The 18,472-nt window shown below is 38.5% G+C and overlaps 1 protein-coding gene across 2 annotated transcripts in view; it reads left to right on the forward strand.

Annotated features, from left to right (window-relative positions):
- Positions 1 to 18,472, forward strand: part of erbb4b (erb-b2 receptor tyrosine kinase 4b) — a 341,570-nt gene that overhangs the window by 251,837 nt on the left and 71,261 nt on the right. Inside the window, exons 11-14 of one of the 2 annotated variants that reach the window (XM_085434270.1) lie at positions 4,540 to 4,630; positions 6,126 to 6,325; positions 11,201 to 11,336; positions 16,575 to 16,668. In XM_085434270.1, the coding sequence (XP_085290396.1) occupies positions 4,540 to 4,630; positions 6,126 to 6,325; positions 11,201 to 11,336; positions 16,575 to 16,668 (521 nt within the window). The remainder of the gene's footprint in view (positions 1 to 4,539; positions 4,631 to 6,125; positions 6,326 to 11,200; positions 11,337 to 16,574; positions 16,669 to 18,472) is intronic. The other variant, XM_085434269.1, reaches the window with a different exon arrangement.

Below are 18,472 nucleotides of genomic sequence, written 5' to 3' on the forward strand. Positions count from 1 at the left end.
TATCTACTGTTCTGATTTTATCTGTTTTGATTTTATATACTGTTGTTTGTTTGTTTGTTTGTTTGTTAATTAGTTAGTTAGTTTATTTGCTTGTTTTAATCAATTTTAAATCATGCTTTTTATTTGTTCTTGTTTCTAATGTCTCTGTAAAGCACTTTGAATCACCTTGTTGTTGAATTGTGCTATACAAATAAACTTGCCTTGCCTTGCCTTGCCTTGCTATTTAGCCATGAATGACAAAAGCAGATGTCTTATTAAACAGTGTGTCCCTTTCATCTGAACACCACTTATTTATTTAGGATTACATCAGTTATATTTTTTTTAAAAGAAAAGAAAATTGTGAAGTATCTAAGATGTGTCTTAGATACTTTACTTTCTACATAACCTGTAGCAGTTATAATAATAAATATTGTTATACCTAATGGCAGTTACTCTTAAAAGCTAATATGGGGGGTAATAAACATACACAATCAAGTGCCAACATACATGTAGTAGTAATAGCAGTTTTCCTACTTGTTCACAATCCAAATCATGTTTTTGAGCTGCGACCACCATCTGTCTACATAATCTAAATGTGATAAACCACTCTGATAGAAAAAGAGTTGTATTGTTGCAGTTCAAAAGCTAACTTAAAAGGAAAGATTTAGAAATGAAATGCTGCAGACAAAATAGCATTTTTATTATTGCGCTTTCCTTAATGGAAACTGACAACTGATGTCAGTTACAACTAATATTTAAGCCTGCTCAAAGGGAAAAAAGGAAGGATTATAGTGAGTTAGGAAAGCAAGTTAAACTAGCGCAGCTGTTTTTCATTTGATAGAGTGAATTGTCCATTAACACCATTGGGGCCATTTTGATACCCGCTCCTCGTGTCTTCAGGCAAGACACTGAACTCAGTTGATTGAAACCTTTGCATCTGAACTCTTTGTATCTGCTAAGGTATATAAATCTCTGTATAAGTCCAGTTGTTTACTCTTTAAACTGACTTAGATATATTCCAAAACTTGACTTCGAAGTCATTTTGTTTTCTTGCTTTTCCTCTCTGATGGTTAGTGATGACAGTTTGAAAGCAGGTGATGAAGCATAAACCAGCAGCCATGTGGTCAGACACGTGTGTCATCTCAGCTTGTCATTTCTCTGAGCTGGCAGAAGAACGTGACTTTTTACAAAAGCAGGCAACCTGCATCCATGACCCCAAGGTCACAGCTAGCGTTGCTCTGGCTTTCAAATGAGCTCTGTAGTAGGACAGCTTTCATCATCCACACCAGCACACACATCTTTCTGTCTCAAATCAAATTCTGATCCATTATGCTTTTGTCTTTTCGGTGGCTTCTTACCAGGTCAGGATTTACCCAAAGTGTGGGTGTAGCTAGCACGATTCAGCATAAGTGGGTTTCTCGGTGTTGTGACTCAGAATGTAATCACTACAACTTAAGCGCTCTTAACCTTTGCTTATGAGCTCATGGCCTTCTTGTCCAAGTGGTTCCACATTTTAATTCACTATGCACATTGGTGTGCTGCTGATGTGGCTCCCAGCAGAGCATACACTCCTGATAAGTGATCTTTCCATGTGCATGAAAATTCACATGAAAACACAAAAAAATACAAGCGCTAGCATAATGTTGCACACAAAATTTTTGTTGACTTGCTTTTTGGCATTGATCTTTCTATCTAGTGAGGTTCCACAATCTGTCTGAAAGGATCAGGCCTACACTTAAGGGATGGCTGTAGCTCAGGTGGCAGAGCAGGTCAGCCACTAATCAGAAGGCCGGTGGTTCGATCCCAGGCTGCCTCCTGGCTGCATGCCAAATATCCTTGGGCAAGATACTAACCCCATGTTTGCCTACTGGTGGTCAGAGGGCCTGGTGGCGCCAGTGTCCGGCAGCCTCGCCTCTGTCAGTGTGCCCCAGTGCAGCTGTGGCTACAATGTAGTTTGCCATCACCAGTGTGTGAATGGGTGAATGACTGAATGTAATGTAAAGTGCTTTGGGGTCCTTAGGGACTGAGTAAAGCGCTATACAAATGCAGGCCATTTACACTTTTCCCCTATGAAGGGCCTCATGGACCGCTCCTATGTGATTGTTGATAGTGATGCAAATGCACATTAAGGCATCTAGCACAACTTAGAAACAAATTAGCTACAAAGACTTAAATCAGTTCAGTTAATTTCAGTTATTATTAATGCCAATCAGCAACAACAGTTACCTCAAGGAAGTTGAACCTCTGAATTGATAACTTGCTGTAATCTATTCTTATTGCTCTTCACTGGAAGATCTATTATGAAGTTTGCCTGAAGTGTAAATGTGAAGTGTGTAGAGACCTGCAGGATATTTAATGTGTATATAGTTAGATTGTTCCAAAAATGCATTGTGACCATTTACTCTGCACAGACTTTAGGAAGCATGTACAATACAATACAATACTGGTGTATTTTTACATATGATACACAAACTATATAGACTTAGACCTTTTATTGTCATTGTACAGTTGCTTGCACAATGAAATTATGTAACAATTTCTATGTAACAATTTATATACATATACAGACTGCATCACATGTCTTCGTTGCTGTATTCGTATGTAGCAGGGCACTGAACAGTCATTCTAGCTACCTTTCCAGTCACCTTTAGAATTGTACTACTTTTTTTGTAGCTTAGCAGCTCAGTGCTCGCCATGTTTATTAGCATTATTGTCTCTTTTACTACACCGTGAAAGTTACTATTACTTGGCAGTACAATAACACAATTGCGGAAACCTACTCTTTCTAGAGTGTCTCTCTGCTTGGACAAAGACTGTTTATTTATATATTTTAACCTTTCTTATCAACAATCTTCACCCACTTTCTGATGATAGCAAATACAGATAGCAAACGTTCGCTGCTATCACATCCCTACATTGGAACAGACAGGAAAGATTTCAACAGGCAGTAGACTGCTATTGTAAGTAGAGAACACCCAAAGCCCTCTGAAATAGCACCGTGCCTCAGCACTGCAGGTTTTGTCATTAAGACAATTAGTGTTGACAAGTACAGCGCTAACGATTCTATAGAACTGCTGCCTCTGGGCTAAGAGGCACTCACAGCATCATAAACTGCACATCATGAGAATCAAGATGGACAAATACCAAAAGTGCAATTACCTTTTACAAACTGCAATTCCCCAGCAATATATTTGACATTCTGTACGAATACCTCATAATGGTTTATATAATGGAAAAAATTCTTCTTTTATCCTAATGACTGCCATTATGCTCTCATTAAAGGTTCACTTTTAAAAAAAAAATGTGTAAATGACAAAAAATGTTAAAATGTTTTTTCCATTTTGGGAAGTAGCATCATTTTGGATGGAACTGCAATAAAAAATCATGCATGATTCCTCACCTGTTTTGGACATTTCCCAAGCATTAGTAATAAGCATGTATTGAGACCCCGTCACTACTCAGACTGGATGCACTTTGTCTTTTGTCATCAAGCCAAGCGTGGCATTGTGTTGCCACAAGCTCTACTTACCTTTCTCTGCCAAGGGGCGATCGTGGCTCAAGAGTTGGGAGTTCGCCTTGTAATCGGAAGGTTGCCGGTTCGAGCCCCAGCTTGGACAGTCTCGGTCGTTGTGTCCTTGGGCAAGACACTTCACCTGTTGCCTACTGGTGGTGGTCAGAGGGCCTGGTGGCGCCAGTGTCCGGCAGCCTCGCCTCTGTCAGTGCGCCCCAGGGTGGCTGTGGCTACAATGTAGCTTACCATCACCAGTGTGTGAATGTGTGTGAATGGGTGGATGACTGGATATGTAAAGCGCTTTGGGGTCCTTAGGGACTAGAAAAAAGCGCTATATAAATACAGGCCATTTACCATTTACCATTCCTCCCTTCCCGGACCAACAAAATTATGCATCCTGTGGGAAGAACTCACACTGTCTAGCATAATAGAGTCTGATACTGTTTATTGACTGGAGTATTGCATGTTTAGCTTTTAAAACATGCCATTATATTTGTCTAGACTTTCCTTCCACCTCCTTCTCCTCCCCTCTTACCTCTGCTCTTCTACCCACTGTGGATTTTTCTTTGGTCTCGTAGCCTCTGTTGTTTGTCCTCTGGTGTTGGCTTGGGGATTGTAGTCCCCTACTGTTTTTTCTAATAAATATTTCATATTTCTGAATCTATTATTAAAAATCCTAAATGAGCCATGGCCATTTTCTCAGCTTTTGATTTTATCTCCTAAATTATTTAACAGTTGACAGGGAAATAAAGGAAATGCAAAAATATTGATAAGTCAGACTTGTTATAGCTGGCACCAAACTCCTCTGTGGCATTGCTGTGCCAGACATTTATCTGGCTTAGAAGTGCTTTGCTGATTTCAGATGAGGCTCAGGTGGTGCAGTTGCATTGTTGTGTTTCTGGAATGTTGCTAATTCTAGAGAGAGGCTGGTTCTCTCTGCTCATTTTCTTCTTGTCACTGTAGAAATGGACAGTGTGATAGACAAGTGATTCTGGTCTGTCAGTACTCATGTGGATTTATAACCTATGTTCATCCCTGTCTTCATTTAGGTTTTCTAAACATTCAGTCATGGCCTGACAACATGACAGACTTGGGTGTTTTCTCCAACCTGGCTACTATTGGGGGAAGAGCATTGTACAGGTACCTGAGTGCATAATACCTTCACAAATTCTTTTTCTTTCTTTCTTTTGTATTTTGTTTTTTGATTGTTGGGAATAGTTTATGCCAAGTTGTTTCACAAATGTCTCAATCAGAGCTCAGTTCTTCTAAATCAATGGCAAGCAGGAAAATTTGTGGTTTTAGATTTATTTTTAGCTAATTGTAGCGAACAATCTCTGAAGCCACAGCTCACTGGAAAACTGAAATGAAGGAATGAAAGACGGAGCCGATAACAGTAAATTTAGAGTATTTCATTGTGCTGTGTTTTTATTATTATTACTTCTTATAATTAATTTCTATTCTCTTTTTTATGTTAAGCACTTTGAGTTAAGTTTGATTATTTCCTGTTCTATACAAATAAAGTTTATTATTATCAGTAGACTAATTTCTATTTCTTTTTGCTATTGGTATGGAGGGGCTGTACACATATTGTATGTATATGAACGCATAGATAATATTTACACTACACAGCTTATCTCACAGATGTAAATTCGCATGCATTGTTGCAAACTGCTGTGGTTTAAAGAAGATCGGAAAGACGAGGTTACAGTCGCAATCAAACGTCTCTACCTCTGGTTATATATTTAAACCATTTTAATGCAAACTGAAAGTGGATCCGGTTTTGTTGGATAGCCTTATCTGGATAAGTGCTATGCATGTTAATGTGTGAAGTGTAATTTTTTTTTGTTACTGCTGAAGAATGCTGTACTTAAAACATGACTTTCTAAAGACAGCTTAATTATTTAACCTAAATTATAGCACTTAATTATTCATCATTTAGATTTTTTTTTTCTTAATTTGGAAAACATGCAATAAAAATGTAGCGGGATTTGGATGTAATCAAAGCGAGTGTCTGCTGATAAAGTGTAGACTGTGAGATTCAGTGTGTTTTTGTGTGTGTGTGTGTCCCTAGGCGTGCGTGTGAGAGTGTGTGCATGTGCACTGCACCTGCCTGCAGATGGAAACAGCAGGCTGCAGTACAAATTATAGCCTGCCACCCACCCCTGTCCCGTGCTTGATCCTGCATACTCTCTGTCTATCTGATGGTTCTGACACCCACTGGCATCCTGTCATTTTTAAACCATGCAAGTGGGACATATCAGGATAGCTGGGGGTAGGAAGAAAAAAGAGAGAGAGCCTAGCAGACAGAATGATTAAAACACATGTTGTAAGTTGCATTGTTGCAACATAGGACAATGTGATCTCATAAAAACACAGTGTATTCTTCTTGAAATTATGATTCAGTGATAGAATTAATGTTGACTAATGAGATCACAGTTGAGATGACTGGTAGACCGCTATGATGTTTAAACAGCATTTCTACCAAACCTGTGAAATGATTCCATCTTCTCTCTTCCCTTTCTTTTCCTCTTTTGTCCCTGCGCCACATCATTTCCTCTCCTCCTGCTCCTCTGACCTTCTTTCCTTTGCTGTCGGCTCCGTCTTCCTCTCACCTCCACCTATTCTTACCTCTCAGTGGGATCTCTCTGCTGGTGTTGAAGCAGCCGGGGATCACATCACTTCAGCTTCAGTCTCTGAGAGAGATCAGTGCTGGGAATGTCCACATTGCAGAGAACAGCCAGCTTTGCTACTATAACACCGTCAATTGGACAAGACTGTTCCGTACTACAAACCAAAAGGTTCTTATTCGCAACAACCGAAGTCCACAGGAATGCTGTAAGTTGATGCCACAATCATTCTAAACATCTAAATAATAAATATTTGGTCAACTTTGCACTAAAAAAAATGACCATATCTCATGAGTTGCTCTACCAAAACAAAAATAAATGATCAAAAATGATCAACAACCTTCACCTTGCTTTGAATGTTATCAGAGGCTATTTAGATTGTATATGTACTTATAAAGAGCTATAACAGCAAAAGAAGAAAATAGTCATCTGAACAGAAATAAAACAGAAATAAAACTTCTGCAGATTTTCAACAACGCCATTCTTGGCATATACTCGAAAGATGGCGCGGCCACGTCCAGGCGCCTTCCTTACCGCTCCGCTCCGACTATCCACTTTTCTTGTTTTTTACTTATTTTTTGCTCTGGTTTAGGCCACATTTCACTGTGTGTTATACTTGTATAACTGTGCATGTGACAAATAAAGAACCTTGAACCCTATTTACTTTCTTTTTTTTACCGATCTAATGAATTTGATGTACTGCAATATATTTTACCACTGTTCTATAGGTCCCTCTTCCACTTACAACACAACTCAAAGCGCATTGACACTTTTAAAGAAAACTTTAAGTTAAAGTTTTTAGTTCTTTGCCCACAGCAACACCTTTCTACCAAGTTTCATGGTAGTTGGTTTGCTCTTTTTGTCACCTCCTAGTATTTGTGAAAAAAAAGCTACAGAAAATATACCAGTTGCTATATTGTGCTGCACTGTATGATACAATTATTTAGTTGCAAATTTGCTAAATATCCAATATAAACTTTTAAAAAACTAAAAAAGGTAAATTATGTTTGTATGTCCACAAAAAATAAGTAGCAAACCTGTCCAGTCATAGTTTAACGACTTCTGTTAAAACATTATATATGTATGCATTTGTTAGTGAAATCTACCACAAGAGCAGATCTTTGTGCTGCAGCTTTTGAACAGCTATGAAAACAAAGACATTGTATGAAAATTATGTTTTAACCTCTGATTCTGGATATCCTCTGGTAGCAGGACATATTTGAGTCATTATAATGTGCTAAATGACCTCTGTGTTCTACAACCGTGATACATTTGCATATTTTAGCTGTTAATTTAACACTCACTGTCTAGCCTCAGGCACCATCAAGAGTACGCTTTTTTTTTTCTCAAACATGTTCATATTTAAAACAGGTTGTACACTAAAGAAAGGAACGAATCTACTCAACATTTCTTGTAGTATAGATTTAAAAGAAGTTTGAATTGTCGAACTAACAAGAAACCAACAGACAAAATTCTGCTTTCTAAGTTATCACCCAGCCTTCATAACAAAGGCATTTGTTTTAAAGGAGCTATTGTAGTGGCCATTCATAGTAAGGTTTTGAGGCTTGTCTGTCTTATGAATGGTACCCATTATCTCACTAGCTTCTGAAGGACACTAAAAACAATAATTCAATAATTAAACAAATTAACATCAGGGTCATTCCGAGAGTGCAAGGTTTAGAAAAATGAAATTAGGCAAATAACTGATGTGGTGAGATAAAGATTGCATTTCTAAAAATGGAAGAGCTTTATTATATCACTGCCACAAGTGTTAAGACATTATTCATTTATGTATAATGTTCATTAATGAGCCAGTATTTGCATTATTGAGTTGGCCCCTTTTCACTGTTCATGTGCTCCTTTCCCCTTGGCACTTCCTTACTGTTGAACACACACACACAGACAGATACACACACACACACACACACGCACACACACTTTAGAGTCTTTGAAGACTTTGGGTTAGTTTCAAGAGTCACATACTTGACATGGTTCTGCATGTGTGCATCAGAGTGCGCGTGTTTGTGTGTCTAAAGTTGACTGAGCCTCATGGGGCTAGAAAAGGGCAGCTATCACACTGTTACAGTGCAGCAAAGAGTATTCTTGTGAATATGCATGCGGTTGTAGCGATTTAAGTAGTTGCTGAAACCTGAAACTAAGACATCTAGTTTTCATAGTAGTTGGAATAGAGATCTAGTGTGTACTAGCATGTAAAACAAGTAATACATTCATGCTATATGGTATTAAAACACAGTTGTGATGGCTTTTTAACCATAATTTTTCTTTGAATTTGTTTACTTTTTACATATTACATTTTGGCATAGCCTCATCAATAAGATATCAATAATAACCCAGGATTGTATGGAAATGTAATATATGTATAGAAGCAAATGGGACAGTTTTCAGTTAATATTTTTCAGACTGTATTAATTATTTTATACATATTTAGCATCAAAAGTTTATCTCACCTCATTGTGACACAGTTAAATGAAATATCCCTGGTTTGTTTCTGCACTATTTTACATGCGCGTACAGTAAAGAAAGAAAACAGCAAAGCAGAAATGTTGTGGTTCTTGTGTAAATATGATTTTCATTGTGCTCACTGAATTTGCATATTTTATAATACTTTAAGAGACTGTCAGTAGCACCAGCGCTTTTTATGCAAGTCAAAATACTGTGAAAGGGGCACACATATGAATCAGTGTAATTTTCCCCACAGCTCTGATTTTCTCACAGCAAAATTTGGATAAAAAGCTGCAGGAAATACTCCCACTGATGGAAACAAATGTACTCTGATGATGTTAGAAATGTAGTTACTTCACTGAGAGAAGTCACTGGTTGCCATTGTAATAATGCTCTATTAACAAAATGTAAAATAGTACAATTATAGATCCGTTTGGTTACCTCAGTGGAACACATACATGTTGTTTGAGAAAATAGTCAACACAGAGTCTCTCATATTGGCTCATTATTTAATTACACTATTAACTAAACAGTAAATGGCCTTTTTTAAAATACAGAACTATTTTTTTCACCTATGTTGCATGTGAAAAGGATCCCTTCTCCGGCTCCCCCTCTACTCTCTTTAGCCTTTTCACAGACTGCCCCTGAAATGTTAATACAGAAAAGAGAGGTCCCCAAAACTGGAGGCACTAATTCCAGTCTAGTTCCAGCTAAATCTCTCCCCTCAGTCGTGCTAATCAGCACTGTTCAGGGACAGGTTTTTTAATCTTTATTTATTTCTTCTGATGTTTTCTTTCTTTCTTTTCTCTGCCCTTATAATAATTGTAATCATAGCCTGAACTTCTTTCAGTCTCAAAAACGCTCCTGCCAGGGCTTTTGTTAGTCAGCCATGTCAGAAACATCTGAAGTTAAGATATGTTTTTGATCTTGTTGTATAGTTAAAAAGCCATGCAACCACCACTTCCCCTTGTTTATATCTTGCACCAATCATTCTTCCTTTTCCTCATTTATTTCTGCCTGGTCAGTTTACCTATGAGGCTAGAAGCATGAAAGAAGTGGTTTTGTCTCTTGCGAAAGACTTTCATCCGCTTTTCTTTATGTATCTGCATCTTTTTGTCTGAATTTTTATTTTTATTTGGAATAAAGCTGTGGCTATGACACTATGGCATAGTCATTGGCTTGCATGTAGCCAGGTTCCCAAAAACAGCAGGGGACCCTTTTGCAACCATGTTCTGTAACCACTGGCTATCGAGAAAAGAAGAGAAGAGAAAGAGAAAACCTACAAGGGGGGAAATCACGTCAGATGCAGGCGGGATGATAAAAGTTCACAGTGTATCTGTAGCGCCGTCACCGCGTTACTTCAACACTCATTTTGTCACTGTAATGTTCTGAAATGTAGCAACCTCTGTACAACTGAGTGCTAGAGGGGGACAAGAGAGAGACAGAAAGAGATAAGAGATCCAGGCCATTATAGAGCAGATGTAATGGCCTGAGTCAGTCGGTGCTATATGAAAAACATTGAGGCAGAAACACAGAACAGATTGTTCACTACGAATAAAATGAGAGAAAGGGGCATTTCTTTACATGACTGAGTGCAGCAAAGTATATCAGACTTACAAGTTTAACATTTGTATCTTTGTATCACAGGTGGTTTTTAGTATTGCTTTACGTGGCTATCCAAACAACACTTGTTTGTGCTGTAAATGTCACGCTAAGCACTTTTGCACTGAAACCAGATACTATTGCTACGTAAAACAACTTCATAATATACAATCATAGTATTCAGTAGCTGTATATTTGATTGCCCTTTCAAATTGAAAGGCTTAAATCCTTAAAATGACTTTTTCTTTAATTATTTGTAAGGTTTTGTTAACTCGACTAGTCTGGCATCTGCATGTGCTTCCTGTATCTCACTCTTCATTGTTTGCACAGCAATTTTACAATGAAGCAACCCAGCCTTCTACTTTTCTAATTGCACCATATCAGTCAGTACTGTAGACACACTGAGCATGCAGGCCATTTATATTAATAGAGAACATATAGTATACACTAAAAACGAAGTGCCAACCACGTCCTCTGATGAATTGAGTTAATTAATGTGATGTTTTTAAAAAGTTTCTGGGATACATGAGAGCGTTTTTGTGGGAGGAACTAGGTCGTCTTTTAGTTCATCCTGGAGGATAATTATTCTGTCACTCTGTAGTGTACAGCGTATTGTTTGACACTTTCTTGTTTACCGCTTTATCCCAGAGCACGTGTTTCAAACGCACACCTTTTTCCTGTGTCTTGCTGCAATTACTCTTGCCATTGTTTAGGAAAGAAGTCCCCAGAAGAAGAAGAAGGAAAAAAAAGCTAGCTTTTATAGGCCAAGAAAATGAACATCTGCTCTGTGGAGGCGGAGAAATTTAATGCAAAAATAAGCCTTCGCAAATTGCAAGCGCCTTAGTAAATCTAGTTCTGTGTCTTTTCATAAATAATAGGATTATTTGGCTAATTTTATACCCAGCTAATTTGGGGGAATTTAGGGTTTATTCATTGCGTCTGACACTGAGTCATCAAAGCTCAGCTGCATGCTACATGAGTATAATCCTTTGCCTTCTTTGTTTATATGTGTATTAAGCAGCCAAGGAGCACATGGTGTGTGACCCACTGTGTTCAGATGCTGGATGTTGGGGTCCCGGCCCAGACCAATGCCTGTCCTGTCGATATTTCAGTCGTGGACGAACGTGTGTAGAATCCTGCAATCTCTATGAGGGGTGAGTCCTGAATATGCTTGCACATATATATTCAGATATAGTGCTGATAAGAAGATGGAGGTGGGTGGATGGTTTGTGGCTGAGTTTAATTGTTGCTACTGGACTGACTCAGAGAAAGCAGATGTGGCATTGTTCGTATATACAGAAGTTTATATGTTGTCCTCGAAAACCTGCTTGACAACAACAACAACAACAAACAGACAAACAAACAAAAAAATATATAAGGAAAGCAGTGTCTGCTATATTATGTCAGCTTATGTAAGTAAAATAAATATTCAGCTTTTTTATTATAACAAGTAACAGTAAAGCAGACAAAATACGACCAAACAAGTTACATTGTTACAGCTAGGCCAGCATCAGCATGACAACACTGATAAAAAAGTCTTTTATAATCAGTGACACTTGTGACAAAACATGGTTTGTATGCTTCTCCCTTAGACTTTGCTTGATCAGGATGCGTTTACCACCAAAGTTTACTTAATTTTGTTAAGGTGCCAAACACATCTTTCTGCTGTTGTAGTCTATAAAAGTCCCCACAAATGCTTAGTTAATGATTACTCTTCAGCTTCTTGACAGTAAAATGGGCTAGAACACCACAGAAACACAGTCACTCTCTGGGAATTTTCATAAGTTAGGCAAAAAGAACAGCATCAATAGCCCTTTTTATTCTTAAGTGTGTTCGAGCCCCTAAGAGCCATAACTCTCTTAGATTGTGCCAAAACAGACACGCTGTATGGTAAATGGGTCATATGAGTGCCACATCAAAACGTTGATCTAACATCAGAATGCTCTCATGAGTGTCATGTACGGTCCTTTACTCATACCGTTGTAGCAACAGATAATGATTGTCATGTCACCAACGTGAAGCTTTTGAAGTGACGGGCATCTGTGTGGCAAAATGTAGCTACTTAAAAAAGTAAAGGAAATATATTACCCTGTTACTGCCAACAGGGAATTTATTTAACTTGAACATATTTATGAACAAAATAAAACATGCTCACAACAACTAGGTGAGAAAAATTAGTTTCGTTTTGTTCACTGCCCTCTGAGGTGTCTTTTATTTTCTTGGTTCATTATCTTCCAAGAAAAGCTTTTAAAGATGGCCCCAAACTCGCAGATTAAACAGCATGACAAGCAGTTTATTTTGTATTTTATCAGTTCTTAAAGAAACTGAGTTCCTTTAAGAACAAAGTTTTTTTTCAATAGATTTTTGTCCAGATTATATTTCTGAGCAAGAGGATATAATTGCATGTTCCAGGGATAGTTTATTACCTTATTCAACAGGAGGCCAGTCCGTAGGCGCTGGCAAAATCATCTGAGAATATAGCTCGGCTTTAATGCTACTGAAGTCAGCAATGGCTGGAGCATGCTGCATGCCTCTAAATATACGATTAATCAAATGCATCAGCAACTACTGAATGATCTTATAAATACTATGAATAAATGCAGTTTTAATTTGAGTTATTGATTTTTTATGCTTTTTTTCCATTAGTCTTATTTAATGAAATACATTGTGACATTAAAACAGTCCTCTATTTTTAAGACCTGCTACGCCATCTGCTCATCAAAACTTTACCTGAACAGCCCGTGGCGCTTTCATTTTCGAGTTAAGCAGTACTGTTCTGTTTACTGGGGATGATATTAAGAGCCAAGGGGTGAAAAGAACAATTTAAAATGTGGTGCTAATTTTTAGTTTAAAAGGCACCCCTGCAGAGTGTCATAACAATAGAGGTCCCCTGACTTTAAAAGAATATATCTTGATGCTATCTACCTCCTAATGAAAGATCTGCTCCCCCAGGGAGTTTTATTAATGAAATTTTAGATGTTTTTACCCTGCAGAACAGCTGGGATGATGCTTTTAAGTTCTGTCCCAACTTGATCAGAAAAGTTTGGTGGCCACATTGGAGAGGACAGAGGAGGACAAGGAGGTGTTGCTCGGGCAGGGGGGCTAGGCGTGTCACTGCGTGTCACAGTCACTGCTTGCGCACGGGGCCACGCCCTGCCTACCTGTCCACCTGCACGTCAGCGTCACCTACACCATCAGCGTCACCAACACCGGCACATTCACCAAACCCAATAATTCTGTGAATGCAGTCCAAACCCTTTGCCATATCCGCACAAGCACAGCGCTTTCCGTAGTTCCCGTATTTTATGTTAACACTGGTGGCCCTTTTATTTTTATCTGAACAGCATGTATCAGTCCAATCAAATGGCCTTTTGTGGTTTAAGTGCATGTTGTTGCAATTTTCTTGGGTTCTTGTGGCTCAGGAGACAGAGCGGGTCATCTACCGATCGGTTCAATCACCGCTTCAGCTCCAGCATCCTTGGGCCAGATACTGTTTTGCTCCTGATGCATTCATCAGAGTTGTTAGATAGCAATCACTTATACAGGGAGTGCAGAATTATTAGGCAAGTTGTATTTTTGAGGAATAATTTTATTATTGAACAACAACCATGTTCTCAATGAACCCAAAAAACTCATTAATATCAAAGCTGAATGTTTGTGGAAGTAGTTTTTAGTTTGTTTTTAGTTTTAGCTATTTTAGGGGGATATCTGTGTGTGCAGGTGACTATTACTGTGCATAATTATTAGGCAACTTAACAAAAAACAAATATATATCCATTTCAATTATTTATTTTCACCAGTGAAACCAATATAACATCTCCACATTCACAAATATACATTTCTGACATTCAAAAACAAAACAAAAACAAATCAGCGACCAATATAGCCACCTTTCTTTGCAAGGACACTCAAAAGCCTGCCATCCATGGATTCTGTCAGTGTTTTGATCTGTTCACCATCAACATTGCGTGCAGCAGGAACCACAGCCTCCCAGACACTGTTCAGAGAGGTGTACTGTTTTCCCTCCTTGTAAATCTCACATTTGATGATGGACCACAGGTTCTCAATGGGGTTCAGATCAGGTGAACAAGGTGGCCATGTCATTAGTTTTTCTTCTTTTATACCCTTTCTTGGCAGCCACGCTGTGGAGTACTTGGACGCGTGTGATGGAGCATTGTCCTGCATGGAAATCATGTTTTTCTTGAAGGATGCAGACTTCTTCCTGTACCACTGCTTGAAGAAGGTGTCTTCCAGAAACTGGCAGTAGGACTGGGAGTTTAGCTTGACTCCATCCTCAACCCGAAAAGGCCCCACAAGCTCATCTTTGATGATACCAGCCCAAACCAGTACTCCACCTCCACCTTGCTGGCGTCTGAGTCGGACTGGAGCTCTCTGCCCTTTACCAATCCAGCCACGGGCCCATCCATCTGGCCCATCAAGACTCACTCTCATTTCATCAGTCCATAGAACCTTAGAAAAACCAGTCTTGAGATATTTCTTGGCCCAGTCTTGACGTTTCAGCTTGTGTGTCTTGTTCAGTGGTGGTCGTCTTTCAGCCTTTCTTACCTTGGCCATGTCTCTGAGTATTGCACACCTTGTGCTTTTGGGCACTCCAGTGATGTTGCAGCTCTGAAATATGGCCAAACTGGTGGCAAGTGGCATCTTGGCAGCTGCACGCTTGACTTTTCTCAGTTCATGGGCAGTTATTTTGCGCCTTGGTTTTTCCACACGCTTCTTGCGACCCTGTTGACTATTTTGAATGAAACGCTTGATTGTTCGATGATCACGCTTCAGAAGCTTTGCAATTTTGAGACTGCTGCATCCCTCTGCAAGATATCTCACTATTTTTGACTTTTCTGAGCCTGTCAAGTCCTTCTTTTGACCCGTTTTGCCAAAGGAAAGGAAGTTGCCTAATAATTATGCACACCTGATATAGGGTGTTGATGTCATGAGACCACACCCCTTCTCATTACAGAGATGCACATCACCTAATATGCTTAATTGGTAGTAGGCTTTCGAGCCTATATAGCTTGGAGTAAGACAACATGCATGAAGAGGATGATGTGGACAAAATACTTATTTGCCTAATAATTCTGCACTCCCTGTACATAGAAAAAAGTGCTTGTATGAATTTGTGTGTGAACGGGTGAATGAGACGTGTTAAATAAACACTGAGTGCTGAAGAAGAGTAGAAAAACGATATATAAGAATCAGTCAATTTACCATTTACCAGACATGATCATTGTGAGGTTCAAGTACCTTATCAAGGGCAATTTCTTAGAGTTTCTACAAAATGTAAATAAACTAAAATCAAATTAAACAGGAACACTATTTATTTTCATTCACTTGAAGTGTATTGCTTTTTCTTTCCCTATAACAAACAGAAAGTAAAAGGAATACAGCAAATACAGGAAAACATATCATACCAGAACATTATGCAATGCCCTATAAACCGTAAGTATCCATGATATCTTCCAGCTACATTTCAGCCTTTATTATCCCAAACAGCATGCGCTCCGACAAAAGCTTACCTTCCTTGCCTCTTGGAAGGTTTTATGAAGGCCGATGAAGCATAATTAATAGTAATATGATTTCGTTCCCACTGGGTTAGCAAAATGTATTTCTATAGCCAAGAACATTCTGTGTTTCCTCACTGGCCAAAAAAAGTACCCCAATTTAATTTTCTTCTCCTGTAGTGACGAAGGCAAAGTGCCAACTTAGTAGCAGTTTGGTCAAATTTAATGCCTTTTTCTAGGCCACTCTGGTGTTGCGCAATTATAAAGGGATTGGAGAAAGTGAACAACAAGACACTTTATTTGATTGATTTTTGAAAATGCAGCACCCCTCCCAGGTCCTGAACCTTTTAACAGCACTGACCCCCTGAGTGCTGGTTTCACTATTAAGGATAGCTAACAGGTAATAATGCTTGTGGGTATCACAGTTGTATGTATGTTTATGTGTGTGTGTGTGTATTATATACTATAATATAGTATATTATAGTATATTATTGCTCTTGGCAGGGTTCCCTCCACTCTGAATTGATTGATCAGTCATTAAAAGCAACAACACTAATTCACAAATGTGCTTTACATAAAGAAAAGGTCATTGCATTGTTTTGTTTGTATATGTGTATATACACATGCTGTCCCTACAAATAAAGAGCTGAGTTGACATACTTTTTACAAGGACATATCAGTTCGGTTAAAAAAGAAATATTAGTGCTGTTTTCTTTACACCAACTACCCCAGCAAAGAGACACATTTAACTAAAGTGGTTGCTTCTGCTATCAAAAAAATATGTTTTGGGCCCCAACTTGTTTCAAATTAATGTTTGTCTTTCTCTTGTCATCCATCAGACTGACTCTTTCTCTCACTTTTCTCCATTTCTGTCAGGGATATTCGAGAATATGCCAGTGGGTCAGTGTGCGTAGAGTGTGATGCCCAGTGTGAAAGAGCTGACGGTGACTCTTTGACCTGTCTTGGGCCGGTAAGTTTTCTATTACATACAACAATTTTAAGGCAGATCAAATCATTATGTTCATACATGTATTCTTAATATAGAAAGTGAACGGGGCTGTTTAAACAATTCAAATATGCTTCTGAGGAGCGCGAGAATATTGTGCATCATAAGTAGTAAGACAGTAACAATACTGTATTTTTGAAAAATGAACTTTACTTCGATGTATAATCAAACCAAAACATGACAGATACCATGATAACATAAAAGAAACATTGGAGGTTGGAGTTGTTGTAATAAAATAATAACTAAACAAATAAATAAAAAGGTCAGAATAAGGAAGTATATTTGTATTCCCAACAAACTTTAACTGTGCACTATTTAAAAAAAACCCATCAAATTATTGGAAGATTCTTTTGGTAGCAGCTGCAAATAAAATATTAAAAAAGGGGGAGAGTGAAATTCCTGACCTTCATTTCTCTGTCTCTTGTGAATACAACACCCACAGCCACATCAGTCCCCTGACCCTGCTCTTTCTCTTAAAATCTTATCTTGCTGTTTCAGAGAAATGGATGATTCGGGACAGATGTAAGCCAACGGGTCCTTGTGCTGTCTTTTGTATCCCATCACACCCTGTCTGACAGTCTTGATCACTATAGTTTAGAAGTGTGGAACCCCTCCAACCCCCCGTCTTGCCATCCCAACTCAGACACGCACAACAAAAACAACAATATTGTTTGTGATTAAGTGTATAAGACACAACGGAAATAAACAGATTTGTTTGCTGAATCCTTTTGAAAATGTTTTTGGCACTGGAAGCCAGCGTAGTATTGACCGATCATGTATGAAATCTAAACTTGACTCCATTCAAGACCTGGCTAAATCACTACGGTAACTTATGCTGAACACGTAACCTGGTTAAGAGCAGGTGATGTTCAGAGTTTTGGTTTATTTCTTTACAATATATTTTAAGTGTGATATAGATAATTAGCTTCACATGGAACGTAGAAAATTATTGGCAATGCACACGTTTACATGCGTTGCATAGTTACAGTAACTTCATTAACCTGGAGACGAATCAGGATGTTGTGTGTTGTCCTGTCAGCCCCTCTTACAGTGTATCATTTTGATTAGTATATTAGTCTTTCCCTCATCAGGTCTGCTTGTTGTTGACTCGCTAATTTGCGCTGCTCTCTGTAGAATGCGGGTCACTATTGAAATTAATTGGATGTATCTGTGTTTATAAATTAGGGCATTGTTAGTAACTTTCTGCTACTATCCACATATTTTTTTGCAGTTGTGGCCTCAAACTAATTTGCCCCACTTAGTAAATTTGGCCCTTAATCATTAGATGATAGCCAGCCGGTTCACATAGTTCGGAAGGGGGAAAAAAAGGAACACATAAATTATTGTTGGCTCAAATGCTGTTGCTGAAGTAGATTTGTTGTTTTCATTGTCTTGGTTATCCACTTCATGCCTCAAAAGTCCCCAGCCCAGTTTCAGTACAATAAAATCACCCAAAGACCTTTCCAGTCCAACTTTTGAGAACAAATATTGCATTCAAAACAATTATGCATGAACTCCTTGAATAGAGCAGATGTGAAATGAGTAGCTGCAGGAGCCACATTCTTATTGTCCGAAATAAAGGTCGTCTGAAATGATCTAAGATTGGAATAATCCTTCAACCTGTTGGAGCGTGTGTCGATCTCATATGTGCAGCATGGGAATCCAAATGGATTACAGCAATCATGTTATAACTACAGAGAGTAATTGCTTACAGCTTACAGAGAGCGATCTAATGGAGTTAATGCAGTCTAAAGTATAAAGACTGAAT

This window comes from Copadichromis virginalis, linkage group LG16, assembly GCF_057382275.1.
Source record: "Copadichromis virginalis isolate Kocher_CV1m ecotype Utaka linkage group LG16, C_Virginalis_male_GT1.1, whole genome shotgun sequence".
Classification (NCBI taxonomy): domain Eukaryota; kingdom Metazoa; phylum Chordata; class Actinopteri; order Cichliformes; family Cichlidae; genus Copadichromis; species Copadichromis virginalis.